The sequence below is a fragment of the Balaenoptera acutorostrata genome, chromosome 13 (genome assembly GCF_949987535.1).
Source record: "Balaenoptera acutorostrata chromosome 13, mBalAcu1.1, whole genome shotgun sequence".
NCBI lineage: Eukaryota > Metazoa > Chordata > Mammalia > Artiodactyla > Balaenopteridae > Balaenoptera > Balaenoptera acutorostrata.
The window spans coordinates 54,574,797-54,591,441 of NC_080076.1; the positions used below are offsets into that span (position 1 = coordinate 54,574,797).

The following is a 16,645-nucleotide window of genomic DNA, read 5'->3' on the forward strand; positions in this document are numbered from 1 at the left end:
ACAGTAGCAGTCTTTGTGAAAGTTGCTGAAAACTGAGCTAAACCTATGATGTGTGGGTGAAGATGAGGAGACAGATGAACTCTGAGGAGATAAAACTGAAGAATTGATATAGTTGATAACTGACCAGAGAAGGATCATGACAGGAGAATCTAGGGTAATTTTCATTTGGGTAATTGACTGAGAAGGGCATACTGGAGAATTAGGTTGGCAGGATTAGATGGGGAAGGATGAGCTCAGTTTTGCTCACAATTTTAAGGTGGTTGCAGAATCTCCAAGTGGAAATATCTATTTGGTATATAACTGAACATGTAGATCTAGAGTTTGCGAAAAGTTTGAACTAAGCAAATTTATTAATTTAGTTATTTGAAGGTTTAGAAGAGATCACCACCCTGAGGTTTATGAAATGAGAGGGTAGGAAAGAGTATTGAGGAACACCTGAGAATGCACGTGCAAGGGAAGAACCATAAGAGAGTGGTAGAAACCAAGACTCAAAGAACGGTTGACACTGTCACACCACAGTTGAAGGCTGAAGAGTCATGACAGAAGAACGGTCTCTATGGAGTGGTGGAGGCACTGGTGGACACAGTGAGTAAACACTAACGACCACAGACATCGAAACAGGTTGATTCTGTAATTGCTGATTATATAAAGGTGCCTGTAAATTTTTTCTCAGCTACCCTTGAATAGTTGTTGGTCCATTATAAAAATGTCTAGTGTATGGACATTATAGGAACCACCAGTATAGACAGGAACCATGAGCTTTTAGGGGTTATGCCCTTGTCTGCATGGACATACAATGGTTTTATTTCATTTTGTAAGCATTATAAAAATCAGTATTTTGCCAGTTCGTAACATGCAAGAGTGCATTTGGTATATCTACTAAAAGCATGTATCGTAAGAACAGTAAGTACAGTAGACATGCAGTGATATTTTAATTGTTGCTTACTTTGCATGGCTGCCCAGCTAGGGCGTCTGGGTAGGAACACGGCCACATTCCTGCCTAGCTGTAGTTCACCAGCAGTTAAGATGGCTAAATTGATTTCTGGGATAGTGACTGCAGGCATACATATACCTTCTACCTGTTCTCATGGCTCTTGGGCCTTCTGGCAGATAAAGGGAAGATTCGGTCTTATAACAACAAAGAAGTGGTTAGAAAACTTGTTTTTTCTTTCTTATTATTCCACCTGCTGTCATAATCACTGAAGCACAGTTGACCCTTGAACAACATGGGGGTTACCCCACACAGTTGAAAATCAGGTGTAACTTTACAGTCGGCTCTTCATATCAGCGGTTTGCATCTGTAGACTCAGCCAACCATGGATTGTGTAGTATTATAGTACATATTTTTTTGGAAAAAATTTGTGTATAAGTAGACCCATGCAGTTCAAGCCTGTGTTGTTGAAGGGTCAACCGTAGATGCTTTCCTTAGCTAACTACTTGACAGTTAAGACATAAAGAATTTATAGTTTGAATGGCTGTTTCCTTGGCCTCAGAGGTTCTTCCTGAAGTCATCTTTAGTGACGATTATTTTGTTTCTTTTTTGGGTTTTTGTTTTTTTCAGGGAAGCCAGTACTTCATTGTTTTATCAATATTCTCTTAGACTCAGAGGAAGCTTATGGGCCAGTTGCCATGACTGAAGACAAGCCTGAGGAATGTTTGTTCCCTGATGTTGTTCAGCTCTACGTAGTTGAATACAAAGGTACAGCAGTCAGAGTTTCACAGCTGTTAGTCTTTCTAAGGCAGCTGCTTTGGAGCATGGAGTGGAACACTGGCAGTTTCTACTTGATCCTGAATCTGTCATCATACTTAAAATAGTTATTGCCCCTCCTGAGGTAACAGCCAGGGGCCTCTGGCCCTGAAGAATGCTTTTATGGTTCTATATCAGTCTATTATTTTAGCACTCTTGATAATAATAGAACTGAAAGGCATTTTTTTTTCCCCTGGAATAACAAGTTAACTCTCAAAACTTGGTGAAATTAGAGTTTAGAAATCAATTGGAGAGTAACACCTTAGGGTTATACTGCACAGTTCTACCAACCCAAAGTCTGCTTCTCAGGACACGAAAGTGAGTATAGTTGCCATCTGTAAAATAAAAGATTGGGGATGTACCATGAATATTTCTAACATCTCTTTAATAATCATTTCTAGATCTGTTATTCATAATTGTGGCACTCTGCAAATGGGCATGGTATGTAGATACCTTATATGTGTGTATCTTCTTTGGATAAGCTACAGATTTTCAGTGAACAAATATTTACTTTCTTGGACTGTTATGCCAGAAGAGTATCTTAGAGTCATCCAACCTATGACATGTGGACTTCTCGCCTTTCTTGGACATTGCCGTAGTCAGCTCATTCCATTTTTGAACATACCAGAACATGTAAAGAAAACAAACTTTCTCTTTGGGGGGGTGGGAGAGAATTTTAATACATTCACCAAATTAAAGGACAAGAACATACTGTAGACACAACTTAAGACAATTTAGAATCATAAACAAAATGTGAGGTAGACTGACTAGTGAAATTCACCAAATTTTGGTTAAGAAAATTTTACAGTAATAAAGTAACACAGGTGCCTCCTTTTCTAAAAATCACCAAAAGCATTTGCATAAATTACAGCCAAAAAAATTGAATACAACAATTCTCATTGTAATTTTAGTTTACATTCAGTATTAACCTGTGTGAACTGTCATATGTGGCAAGGTTCAACAGGTCTATAGGTCAGTTATTATGCAGGCCTAGTGAACACATTCACACCACAATATTCTTAAGGGATGGCAAGGCTCGAAGTGGAACACACCAAGGTACGTATTAACCAATCATGGTGTCCTGTGCTTGTGCAATTTTATCCTTGCAGGAGAACGACCTAACATTGTCTAAAGAATTATACTGATGATAAGGTGATTTTAAAAGATCCAAACCTTAGTAAGATAGGCATTGAAAAGAATAGGCAGGTCAATTTGAATTCTCCATCATTGGGGTGATGGGCTTTTGGCTTTATTCTGGCATTTCTCTTCCCCAGAGTTAAATAGTATTTAAGAGATCAGAATCATTTGATTTTTCAGAGTGCAGCTCTAACTAATATGGGGTCCCCTCAGGTCAAGTAACTACTTTAAAAAATTTTCCTTAGCCTATGAAGCTATAAAGCCTGAAGAAACCCTGAGAGGCCATCAGCCCCAGGTACAACTGTTTTAGGATTATTTCAAGTATTTTATTTGCCCTATATAGTAAATATTTTTGGAATATTGCACAAATAGTGGGTTTCTTGATATCGTCTGCGTTAGGCCCTTTCAACAAAACAGGAACAACTGAAATACATTCATATCTAAATCAGCCTGCCTCAGAACGTACCTCTTTGCCAAGAATTCTGCTGTACTAAAATTGAGTATTTTTAAAGCATCTATAAGGCAGGTCCTCTTTCAAGGTCAGTTAAAAATGGAGTTTAAAGGAATTGTTCATTTCAAGAGACATTTAAAGCATCATAAGTAGCTATATTAAAACCAAGAGATCTGAAACCATTTTCAGATTAGTACATGACATCTTTTCACTAGCTGTAAACTCCTTGTTATCACAAACTAATAAAGCTGGTCAGTTAACACTATTTGTTCGAAGTAAATGCAGGCTTCAGGCCATAAATATGACATCGATTCAAGTTAATAATGGCCATTTAAAGTGGGAATAAAGTGGTACATACGGGCTAATGAGAAAAATGTCAGATTGTTTAATGATGAGAAGTGGAGTAATTTAAGAGTGAACTTCCAATAGACCTAGTTTGTTCTAGAACATTTTCTAAAAATCTGTTTTTGATTAAAATATGTGGTAAAAAATCTGTAGAAACTTACTTACGCCTCCTACTGTTGATACTGAACAGAGACCCCCCTATTGATTTTAATGAGTCAAAGAGACTTACTGGCATCTTCTTTAACACACGCACACCCCACTGGTAGGATTAAGTAAAACAGCCTCTCTTTCTATGGCGCTGTTTCCCATTTCAGCAATTTCTGTGGTGTCATCAATATAAGGCAGCTAATATTCATTCAGTGTATCTTTTAAAGGAAACTTTGCTTTAGTCTTTGACAGGAAAGAAACTAGTTCCACTTCACACAGAAGCTAAGCCTGCCTGACATTTAGCTTTGCTGGTGCCAACTGCTAAATTCCAACCAAACAGGGTGGGTGTGGGGTGACTGCTGAAAGCTTCTGAATTGGCTCAACTACTGAATCAGGCTCTCCTTGTGCAAGATTAATCACTGTTCATATTCTCACAGGCGTGCTTAAGAGACTGAAAACGAAGAATGGATAAAGCAAGAGAACTTAAGCCAGGAGAAGCTACATGAATACACACAATGCCTGCTCTGCATTTACTAATTTGTTCAGTTTAAATAGTAAACTTTTAACTCCTGTGGAAATTTTGCCAAAAGTTTCAATACGTACAAGATTATAAATCTTAAACTAACACTGCACAGAGAAAGACAAAGCTACTTCTTTTTTTTTAAATACAAATATCTTCTACATTCTATCATTTCAGACCCCTGAGTAATACTGTACCAAAGTACAGATCTGAAGAGAAACTGAGGGTTCAGGCCTCAAACGTTAATCTTCAATTAATTCCACACCAACGGTGTGAGTCTCACGTAACACATTCAGGCTAGCTAATGCTGAGAGTCAATTTCCCCCCCCACACACACAGCATAGTAAAAAAACAATGCAGACTCCCTGTGGCCTCTCCAAAGCATAATCCTCCTCAGCCTCCCGTGGGCAGACCACGTCTTAATTAATTGCATAACTACCTAGGGTGGAGTTAACCTGAATTTAAGTCCTGAAATTGGAACTGAAGGAGAGTGATGCCCCCCAAGGATCTAGGTCAGATTTGGGGGGTTCTTTGGAGAAGAGACAAATATGTTGCACTTGGCTCCACAGTGATTGTACTTTAAAGGAAAAAAAACATCCCTAATAATCGTTACTGCCCCACCCCACCTAGGCATCCCTTTGCTGGTTTTGGTCTCTTCCAAAGCTCATACGTGACGTCCGGTAAGAAAGTAGAGGGGCTTGTCATCAGCACTGTTAGCAGTTTGAAACTCATCCCGGAGGCGGAACTGCCACTCGTCCTCTAGCTCTAAGCGGACAATCGTTTGGCGTAAGGAACTTCGGTCTTGGCAGATGACACACAGAGTAGCACCTTCAGGAAGAAAGCAGAAGTGTGGCTTAGGCTCAGGGACTGAAATGATAAAGAATCTTACCACCTCCCTCTGATTATATCCCCTAAACTAACACATGTGAGAACCAACATATAAAGTAACCTATCAGATTTGTTCATTGTACTATTTTGAATAAAGTACTTATTACAAATTCAAAAGTTGGAAAGAGTGTAAAGTAAAAGCCCTCCTAACCACATCCCCCCTTCCCCTGTAGTAACCAGTGATAAAACCCACGTCCTAACATTTCATGTGTCCCTGTAGAGCAGGTGTTCTCAACCTTGGCACTGTGGGCCGGACAATTCTACTGTGGGAGCTGTCTTGCTCTTGTTGGATGTTTAGCAGCGTCCTTGGCTTCTACCCACTCTGTGCCAGCAGCACCCCGCCCTGTGACAACGTAAAATGTCTCCAGATATTGCCGAGCGTCCCCTGGGACGCTCCCTCCCACCCCCAACGCACACGCACAGCTCCATATGTATTTTACACATATAGAAGTAAATACAGTTTCTCCTGTTCTCATAAAAATGGTAGCATGCTGTACACAGCATTATGAACCTTACTTTTTTCACCGACCTCAGAGGTCATCTTGTCAGGATCATTTGTGATGCTTAATCTGCAGTTTGTTCTTAGGCAAATTTAACTCTTTGTATGGTGCATACTTACTGAAACGACTTTAGCTTCTATACCAGAATCATACCTCATTAACCTGATTTTTATTAAAATTAGATTATAGGGGCTTCCCTGGTGGCGCAGTGGTTGGGAATCCGCCTGCCAATGCAGGGGACACGGGTTCGAGCCCTGGTCTGGGAGGATCCCACATGCCGCGGAGCGGCTGGGCCCGTGAGCCACAACTACTGAGCCTGCGCGTCTGGAGCCTGTGCTCCGCAACAAGAGAGGCCGCGACAGTGAGAGGCCCGCGCACCGCGATGAAGAGTGGCCCCCACTTGCCGAAACTAGAGAAAGTCCTCGCACAGAAACGAAGACCCAACCCAGCCAAAAATAAATAAATAAATAAATATTTAAAATTAGATTATATGAGAAGCATCACTTCTCTTCTTGCATTGCATCATTCCTTTCTAAAATTACTAGTGGCAAACATATTTAATATGGTCACAAACCTGGCTATATTTATCTGCATTTAGTCTTAACTCTCCCCCATTTAAAAACTCAGTGGCCTGGTTTAAAAGTAAGGTATTTAATTTACTGGCAAAATGATTGTTAAAGTGCTCTTTTATATCTTTCCCACTGTATTTTGTCCAGTGGGAACTAACAGCATTCACAAGCAAGATGCTAAATTTGATTTACCTTTTAGAAACTTAAATTTCTTAAGAAGATCAGCACCTACAAAAGAGTCACAGAGGTACAAGAGGAGTCCACTGAAACACACCCCCTCACAGTTGACATTGCTGGAGTGGGGTCTGGAGCTGACGTAGCATATGGCCACCTGGAATCATCAAGCAGAAATAGCACAAGCATTTCAAAAGCAAGCAAAACCTCTGCAACTTCAGCTGAATGAAGTAGCGCCTGCCTTTTTAGCTGTCTCAGGGTCAGGTAAAGGAGACACCTTCTGCGCCCACCCCCGACCCGGCACGCGGGATCCTAGCTTCCCGACCAGGGATTGAACCCGTGCCCCTGCAGTGGAAGTGCAGAGTGCTAACTAACCACTAGACCGCAGGGAATTCCCACTTTTTTTTATTGAAACTTCAATGGGCTGGTTAGTTAAGCTTTGTACTCCCTTTATTTTGTGTGTCAAGTTTTAACCTATTTAAAGCCTCTCTTCTTTATTTCTCATAATAAAGGACAGTTACGAGAGAAATTAATAGAAGCAAAACAAGCCCCTCTATCTAATAAGAGTATCAGCCCCTTCCCCTTTACCTCTGGTCCAATGTTAAGGTAGCAGTCGATGGCCAACACGGGACTCTTGAAGTTATGGATAGCTTTGGGGAAGAGTTTGTATGAGGCGTGCTGAAGGAACTTCTCCAGGAGAAACTGTGCAGGGGCTGCCAGTAGTGTGTGTTCGCTGTCGGGAGCACAGACATACTGAAGGGGCAAGATGGGTGCTAAGCTCTCTGACACCTGAAATCAGAGCCAAGATGATCATGGGAAATGTGTCTGTCACTATGTGAAACTGGCGAGGAAAGCACTGCATTGCATCCTAACAGTCCGCAAGTAATAGTAGCACAGAGACAGATACCAGGCTCAAATGTAAGTCTGTCATTCTTGGGTTCTGAAATTTTTTTCCCTTGGAAATAGTGCAGTTGGATTTAACAATTTATACACAGCAAGGGCAGGAGCAAATGCAAAAGTAGGCTTCTTTGAAAGTTAGTGCATTTAGCAGGTACACTGTAAGAACCAACAGGAAGCCTTTTACAGCGCTGCTGGGTGTGGCTGGTCAAATCCCATCCCATCAGCACCAAAAAAAACAGAGGTTTCTAAGCTCCACTGGGGAGTCCACATGCTAAAAATGATGAGATACCAGTAAATCTCTTAAACAGAAAAGGGTAGGCCCATGGAATTAACCCTTAACAGGTTTTGATCTGCCTTACTTTAAAAAAAAAAAAAAAAGACTGGCAAAGGACCATGCGAGCAGCTTGATGTACACTTCCTTCATGTGTTACATAAAGAATGTAAAGATGTTAACTTTGCCAGTTTAAGAATATAGAATACGTTTGAAACTAAAGCTTTGATGGAGTTAAGCCTTAAATCTAAAGAAAGGTAGTTTTGTTGAATTTTCAAAACTTAGGTTTGGCCCTAGATGAGTCCTCAGGAAGGGAAACGAGACCGCAGATTTGACATGAAGAACAGGCTCCCTTGCGTTACTTTCCAATCAAGCGGCAAGTGCTTAATGCCAGTACCTGATAACAAAGATACTAACGAAAGAGCATCTTATTTTCAAAAGTGGACTCACGCTTGCAAACTTACCATGATCTTTGGTTTAATGATAAAGTCCCTTTGCCCTCCAACCTGAACACGTTTCTTCATGAGACTGAAGTTATTAAAGCGGCAGATGAGCAGGCCACTACTGTTCGTTCTCAGGTTAAAGTCAACATCTTCACAGAAATACCTAAATTACAATCACAACGACAGGTTTCCTTGACTACCTGTCACATCTCAACTGTGATCGTTACACACAGAGAAATGTGTGGCAGATATTGGGAGACAGCCCCAAACAAAATCAACCTTTCTCCCTCATGGAGCTGGGTCTCTTGACACTGGCCTGTGAACCTCTTGATTTGGGCATTAACAGCCATTAAGGAAGGAGGAAGTGAGGTGACTGGTCCCAGACATTCCACAGCGCCTTAGGCATTCCTGAACTGAAATATGAGCGCACATTCTGTGTACTCTTGTGGGACAGGAGTGCAGAGCTGCTCCCGGTTTTAAAATCCTGGCTGCAAACAGGATAAAGCATCTGCCAGATTTAAAACACAGAAGTGAAATAGCTACAGAATGTTCTAATAGCTACAGGGTTGAGGGTTGACATAAGAGGGACTTTATGGTCTCTGACATTCTTCCTTGGCCATTTCAGATTTTCTAAGATGTGGGCATAATTTATTCAGGAGGCAAGGCCAGGGCTAGCTGGCTTTTCCCTACAGGATCCAGATTTCAGGGTCTTGCTAACATCTAGGGAAGAGATTACCTTCTGAGTTCTGAGGGTAAATGAAAGGTTAATCTTGAATAGGTTTATGGGTCCACACACTGATTTCTGTTGATAAAAAGTTTTGTCCCTGTTTCAGTTCTTGTTGAATAATAAGATGGCCAAAATATGTTTTCTAAGCATTTCATATTGCAGCACCTATCATTAAGGGTCTGGGTCAGTTTGAAGGGTGATGAAGGGGCACTTTGGGGCTTGTGATCCCCCTTTCTCTGTCCGTATAAAGAGAGTCTCAGTTTCTCAAAGACACAGAGACAGGAATAAAAACATCGCTGAGGCTAGACCTGGGCAGAAAATGCCAGGATCACATACATCCAGGAAGCCTGACTTACCTGTTGAAGTCATACTGCACATTCTGAGTCAAGTCTATGTTGAGGAGAATGAAGTCGTGCACATGGCATCTAGAGAACGGGGCCTTCAGGCTCTGAGAAGTCAGCTTGCTGCTCCATTTCTGTATGCCCAGGATTGCGTAGTGGATGATTTTCGGTGTTGCTTCAATATGCTGCAAGACACTCTTCAAGGACACATTCTTACTGGAAACTCCTGTTTCCATGGGCTGGCTATGAAATGTAGAGTTAGTTTACATAAGATACCACTCAGTATTACTGAAGAGAGGGTCACTTATGAAGAGCTAACAGCACTGTACAGTATTAATACCTGAAGGATACAATTAGCTGATTGACTTTATATTAGTCTGGAATGGAGAAGGATGTCAAGCTCGGTTTTCATGCTGCCTGTCACTGTTAACCTAGGGAAGCTGCCTTCTGGGGGCCGGGTTGACCACTTAAAGGCAGAGAGTGAAATCCAGCCCATTTCAAAGTGAGTAATGAACAGGGAGTCACCAAAGAGAGGTAGCCAGAGATTAGAAGCACACAAGTATACTTCCCAGTTCTGGTAATTACGGAATAATAAAGGAATATTTGAAAACTTCACTGGCTTCAAATCCACAGGGGAAACAAGGGCACAAAATCACAATGCCTGAGCTGGAAGGGCCTAGAGACCATCTGGCAGTGTTTCACTGGGGCTGTGAATACTCGGGGCCATTTACTGCATAGGACTTCTCCAGGCTTAGCATTTCACGGTCCTCATGGATTCCTGTCACCTCTGCCCCAGGAGGAGAACCACTGATTTGGGCCCAGCCATAATTTTATATGTGATAGAATTGAGACAGAGGTGAAGGAACTTTCCCTTTTCATCCAGATAGTTAGGAAGCAGAGCTGGGGCTAAAAAGCAGGTCTCCTGATTCAGAAGCCAGTGGTCTTTCTAAATAAACCATAGTGTCTTTCAACAGACTTTTATAGCAAACCTAAGCTGTGATGCACAAATGGTCCAGGAATTTAAAGGTAGGCTGAGTGTCTAAATTAAAAAATTCCTAAGCCACCACAAAATGTGCTAGTGAGAGTAGTCTCACAGATGATTGTTTTGCTCTGGAAAGCTGTACCTCTCTTATTTACTTCCCTGTGCAATGACAGCCAAGGAGAGGGTCTTCTCCATAGCACTGTGTCACACTCCTAGAACTACATAGGAAGCACCACTACCTGCTCTGCTCCTGAACACTGTGAATGTTCCATAGGACACACGAGTCATCCATCACAACGATGAAAGGCCAGACACACTGGCGTTTAACTCCCAGCTCTTCCAGGCGGTTCCTCTCCAGCTCCAGGTTGTGATATGACAGCTCCTTAATAAGAAACCTGGCAGCACCTGAAAGGCAACACAACCAAGGCTTGTACATCCTTCGCTCAGGCTTGGCTGAGGCCCTGCACACAGCTCACATTCTCTCCGTAAGCATGCGTGTTCACGTGGTGACCATGCACATGGATGGGGGTCAACCAAATGTTCAGAGCAGTGGCTCTCAAACATCAGTGTAGATAAGAATCACCCAGGAAGTCTGTTTAAAATGCAGATTCCTGGAGCCCACCACCAGAGATTCACTCTAGTAAGTCTGATGAGGGGCCAGAAACCAGAGATGTCTTTGCAGGTGATTCATGAACTACACTTTGAGGAGTACTGCAAGAATCCAGCTTCCCTGATAGGACAAAGGATACCACATAGAGGAGATACTTACTACTGGTTTCTTAGGGCCATGATTAGATTCTCAGCAGCAGCCACTTGCATGTCCTGCACTAGGGAGCCACCAAGGCTGCAATAGTGGGTATGCCACTTACACTAATGTGTCCCCTGCTTTAGGCACCTTTAGGAAACTGGCAGCAGTGTCTTTGAAGAAGACTCTGGAAACTGGTATCCTTTCCCTAGGTCTGCTTTTTTGTAAGAGGCATATGGTACAGAGAAAGTAAGAGAAAAGACTGGAGCCAAGCTGCTTCGGTCTGAATTCTGATTCCACTGCTTTCTAGCTGTGTGACAGTGAAAAAGTTAACTCCCCTGTGCCTAGGCTTCCCCACCTGTAAGAAGGCGATGATAATGTCTACTTCATAGGATTGTTGTTTGGTGCTCAGGACAGTGCCTAGCACTTGGTAAGTACTCAGTGAGTGTTAGCGATTATTAAGATGATGATCATCAGGAATTAGCCAGGTTTTATGAGTGGGCCACCCTAAAATGAAACAAAATGTAGATGATAATGAAATAAAGAGGCTAAAAAAACCCATTAAGTCTATGGAGGAGCCAGGAAAACAGTTTGAATAGATCAAGGGTAATACTAGGATTTAGGAAAATCTACCTTTCAATATCATTGTGTATAACAGTTTGCATTCTCAACATAAGGACCATATATGAAAAGCCCACAGCTAACATACTCAATGCTCAAAGACTGAAAACTTTTCCTTTAAGATCAAGAATAGGACAAGGATGCCCACCTTTATCACTTCTATTTAACATAGTACTGGAAATCCTAGCCAGAGCAATTACACAAGAAAATGAAATGAAAGTCAACCAAGTTGGAAAGTAAAATTATCTCTTTGCAGACATGATCCTATATGTAGAAAACCCTAAAGATAACACGCACACTTAGAATAAATGAATTCAGCAAAGTTGCAGACACAAAAACAATACACACAAATCAGTTGTGTTTCTATATACTAACCACAATCTAAAAGGGAAATTAAGAAAAGTTCCATTTTCAATAGCATAAAAAGAAATATAATACTTGGGAATAAATGTTAAGCCAAGGAGGCAAAAGACTTGTACACCAAAAAGTACAAAACACTGCTGAAATAAATTAAAGACACAAATAAATGGGAAGACATCCCATGTTCATGGATTGGAAAATGTAATACTGTTAAGATGTCAATATCACACAAAGCAATCCACATATTTAATACAATCCCTGTCAAAATATCAGGTTTTTTTTTTTTTCAGAAATAGAAAAATCCAACTTTAAATTCACATGAGATCTCAAGGGGCTCTGAACAGCCAAAACAATCTTGAAAAAAGAACAACAAAGTTGGAGGTCTCACACTTGGCTGATTACAAAACTAGAGTAATCAAAACAGTGTAGTAGTGGCACATAGACCAATGGAATAAGAATATAGAGCCCAGAAACATACACTTGGGGCTTCCCTGGTGATACAGTGGTTGAGAATCTGCCTGCCAATGCAGGGGGCACGGGTTCGAGCCCTGGTCCGGGAAGATCCCACATGCCGTGGAGCAACTAAGCCCATGAGCCACAACTACTGAGCCTGCGCTCTAGAGCCCGCGAGCCACAACTACTGAGCCCATGTGCCACAACTACTGCAGCCTGCGCGCCTAGAGCCTATGCTCCACAACTACTGAAGCCTGCGTGCCTAGAGCCCATGCTCCACAACAAGAGAAGCCACCGCAATGAGAAGCCTGCACACCACAACCAAGAGTAGCCCCCACTCGCCGCAACCAGAGAAAGCCCGCACGCAGCAATGAAGACCCAACACATCCAAAAGTAAATAAGTAAAATAAATTTATTAAAAAAACAACAAAAAAACCCATACACTTGCATATATGGTCAAATGATTTTTGACAAGAATGCCAAGACCATTCAATGGATAAAGGATAGTTTCTTCAACAAATAGTGTTGGGAAAACTGGATATCCACATGCAAAAGAATGAAGTTGGACCCTTACCTTATACTATATAAAAAAATCAAAATGGATCAAAGAGCTAAAACTATAAAACTCTTAGAAGAAAACATGGGGGAAAGCTTGATGATGTTGGTTTTGGCAGTGATTTCTTGGATATGACACCAAAAGCATAGGCAACAAGAGAAAAAAACTGGACTACATAAAAATTTAAAACTTCTGCACAAAGAATGCAATCAACAGTGAAAAGGCAACCTATGGAACGGGAGAAAATATTTACAAACCTTATCTTATAACGGGTTAATATCTAGAATATATAAAGAACTCCTAACAAGTCAACAACAATAAAATCTTTACTAAAAAATAGATTCTCCAAAGAAGATATACAAATAGCCAACAAGCAAATGAAAAGATGATCAACATCACTAATCATTAGGAAAATGCAAATCAAATCACAATAAGATACCATCTCACCCATTAGGATGCTTACGAACAACATCAAAAATTCCCAGAAAAAGCAAGTGTTGGCAAAGATGTGTTAAAACTGGAATCATTTTGCATTGTTGGTAGGAATGTAAAATGGTACACACATTATGAAAAACAACATGCCAATTCCAAAAAAAATTGAAAACGGCATTACCACGTGATTAAGCAATTCTACTTCTGGGTATATACCCAAAAGAATTGAAAGCAGGGTTTTTAAGAGATTTGTGTTCATGTTCATAGTAGCATTATTCACAACAGTCAAAAGGTGAGGAGCAGACCAAGTGTCCCTTAGCGGGTGAATGGATAACAAAAATGGGGAGTTAGCCTTTAATGGTACTGAGTTTCAGCTTTGCAAGATGAAGAGAGTTCTGGAGATTGGTTGCATAACAATGTGAATATACTGAACACTACTGAACCATACACTTAAAAATGGCTAAGATAAATTTTGTGGGTTTTTACCACAGTAAAAAAAATTTAATTTGTGTTTATTTTATTTGCATATATGTTGGTTTCTCTGCCCAGATTATTACAAAAATGACAAAACTGGCACTAAACAAATTCAGTCAGATCTGGGATGAGGGAACTTTTTCTCCTAAAGGTCAGTTAGGCACAGACAGGTGTAGTTTGAGGGTCTTATGCATATAGAAGAAGATTTTAGATAGTTTGGAGATCTATCGTTTGGGGGAGGATAAAGGACCAGAAATACATGAAAGTCCTAAGTCATCTGATATTGTGATAAACATGGGAAATAAAATTGCATTCAAAACAAACCAGTTTTGGAAAATATTTTAATCCCATATTAAGGCTAAAGTTTAAGGATATGAAAAGGAATGGAATGGAGAACAAGAACGGAAGAGGCCTAAGAAGAAAGGGAGAGAGAGACCTGGAGAGGAGGCCTGTGTGGGTCCAGGGCACTACTCAGGTCTCTTCTGTGTTCACTCCAGCTCTGGGCTGGATGTTCTTCCTCTAAAGTTCTTGATCCTCAGCCCTTCTGAGACTCTGCACTGAGATACCCACAGAAGCCAATGGGAAGTGAGTTAGATGCAGGGAGTGACCAGACAGTAGAGCTCTAGAACACTGGGTCCATGTGGAGGTTTCCTGCCTTCAGGAGGTAAATGAAGGAGCTCTAGACCGCTCTCTCCAGTTCCTCCCCAGCTCTGTCAATACACTCAACAACCAGGTGCCGCCTCTGAGAAATCAGCCCATTGCTCTTAAACTCCTTGGGGAAAAGCAGGAAAGACTTCTTCCAGGCACTTCTAAGGTAACGGCCGTAGGCAGTGATGGTGCTTCCAGTCTCCAGCTGTACAGAGCCCCCAAGAACTAGCTGTGTGCCTTTAAGATCAGCGATGACCCTCAGCGATCCCTCCAGACCGGAGTGTGAACTAACTCCCCTCCTCAGACTCTCCTCACTGTGACGTTCCTGCTGCCAGCCTGCAGCAAGGAACGTTTGCGGCCTATACTGGGAAGAGTCCCAATCCTTCCCAGGGTGCTCAACCTACCAGTGACTTCTTTGGTTACTAGTCCTCAGAAGTTAAAAATTCTGCAAAACTGCAGATAAAGAGAAATGAAAACTCATTTAAAGAGGAATGAAAAGTCCTTTGGTCTGCAGGGCAAGACACTATCCAGGGGCAGAGGAACCTCTGAAAGTTCACGCCTGGGGAATGGAGCTCAGTTTATCTTTCCAGCCCTTCCCCCCCACCTGGGGGCCCCCTTACCCACGCCTGCATTATTGAACATGCCAGGAAGCACCAGCATGATGTGGTTGGGCCAGTACTTGCGGTACAGCGGCATCTCATACTCTTTAACCACCAGCAGGTGCAGGTGGCTGATGCCCTCCATGGCGTGAAAGAGGTTTAGGAGTCCGTGCTCGTGGCGACCACTGGAAGGAGTGAAAATAGGGCTCTTGACCGCATTCAAATTCTGCTGAAAGAGAAAAAGAAAAAGGGAAAGAAAGGACCAGAGACCAAAAAGAGAAATTAGAACCCTTAGATATAAGAAGCTTAGAGAACCTGATCTAGTACCTGAGGCCTGTCAGTCCTTGTGTCCAGATGCTATCACCCACCTTGTCTGAAACCAGGGGCAGCCGCATGCTCTCCAGGTGTTTGCCCTGCTTGCTGAAGACAAAATGACTCTCTTTGGATTTGGGAATGATGAAATAGAGCTGCACCTCTTCTCCCAGCATAGAGGAAGAGAACGTGAAGGCGTGAAGGGTGGAGTCGGACATCTGCGTTTGCAGAGAAGAAAGGGAGGGAATGTAAACTCACGGTTCGCAAACCTCCAGGCCACTCGTTAAGGCTGTTACTGAGAGAGGCAAACTAACCTGAACTTCTGCCTGCCGCCAGACCTGCTGTGCGTGCAGTGTCGAGAGGGCTGGAAAGGCAGACACCTCATCTTTTAGTGGCTGCCGCTGACAAGAGAGCCAAGCATCTTGCCCCTACACAGCCTCTCCGTGTGTGGAGAAATACCTGTTGCTGGAAACTATCTGCATTTCTCTCCTTCTTAGAACCACTGCTGCTCAGTCCTACGGAGGTCCAATATACCGAGGGGATGTCCTGCCACGTAAACATTCCCAGAGGTGCCCAGTGATGGGGGAAAACGCTTCTGTGTGGGTCAGGTCAAATGAATATCATTTTTCTAAGTAAACTATAAAGACTGACATTATTAAAATGCCTCTGTGGCCCCATTTTTCCTGGCTACAGTGGAAGCTGAAGATATCTGAACAGTCATTTAGCCTAGAACTCTGGCTTCCAGGAGGGACCTCTGACTCATCCAAGCCAAATATAAACCTAACCTATTTTTTAAATTGCTGATACGTTCACACACTCTCAGTAACCCATCTCAGTGAATGACTAAATAAAGGTCTTTACAATGCAGACAATACTTGGCTTAATGAAAAGATATCATCACTTTTCAGCAGCCACTAGAACCCAGGTAGTTTTCCCAAGAGTTTTAACCTAAATATTACATTCATAGAGAAATAATATTGTAATTCTTCCCTTAAATTCTCCTTCATTCTGCTTTGCAAGTATCGGAATTTACTACTTAGTGAGTACTGTAATCACACAGAAACTATTTAAATAGAGGGTTTTTAATAAATGTTCTAAAAACCGATGATTTATAGATCAGGGGACTTGAATTCTCTATATTCTATAAAGCATTGTGAACTGATTTCAAACTAGCCCACCAAAAGTTTTCAGTAACACAAGAAAACAAATGGGGTATGAAAAGGTAACTTGTACCAGAAGAGCAGAATGATCAGTATATCCCTCCTAGTACCCTGTGGGGAAAGAGTGAAGACCTGGTCCTCCA

General features: G+C 41.8%; 1 protein-coding gene across 11 annotated transcripts in view; it reads right to left on the reverse strand.

Annotated features, from left to right (window-relative positions):
- Nucleotides 1–2,412: 2,412 nt before the first annotated feature.
- Nucleotides 2,413–16,645, reverse strand: part of GREB1L (GREB1 like retinoic acid receptor coactivator) — a 267,385-nt gene continuing 253,152 nt past the window's right edge. For 7 of the 11 annotated variants that reach the window (XM_057526312.1, XM_057526317.1, XM_057526314.1 and 4 more), the window contains 8 exons: nucleotides 15,399–15,560; nucleotides 15,052–15,259; nucleotides 10,382–10,547; nucleotides 9,176–9,403; nucleotides 8,114–8,255; nucleotides 7,067–7,267; nucleotides 6,497–6,635; nucleotides 2,413–5,175 (listed from right to left, as the gene is read on the reverse strand). In XM_057526312.1, coding sequence (XP_057382295.1) covers nucleotides 5,012–5,175; nucleotides 6,497–6,635; nucleotides 7,067–7,267; nucleotides 8,114–8,255; nucleotides 9,176–9,403; nucleotides 10,382–10,547; nucleotides 15,052–15,259; nucleotides 15,399–15,560 — 1,410 coding nt within the window. In that variant the 3' untranslated portion in view covers nucleotides 2,413–5,011. Of the gene's footprint in view, nucleotides 5,176–6,496; nucleotides 6,636–7,066; nucleotides 7,268–8,113; nucleotides 8,256–9,175; nucleotides 9,404–10,381; nucleotides 10,548–12,156; nucleotides 15,260–15,398; nucleotides 15,561–16,645 lie in introns of those variants that run through there. The other 4 variants (XM_057526315.1, XM_057526313.1, XM_057526316.1 and 1 more) reach the window with 3 other exon arrangements.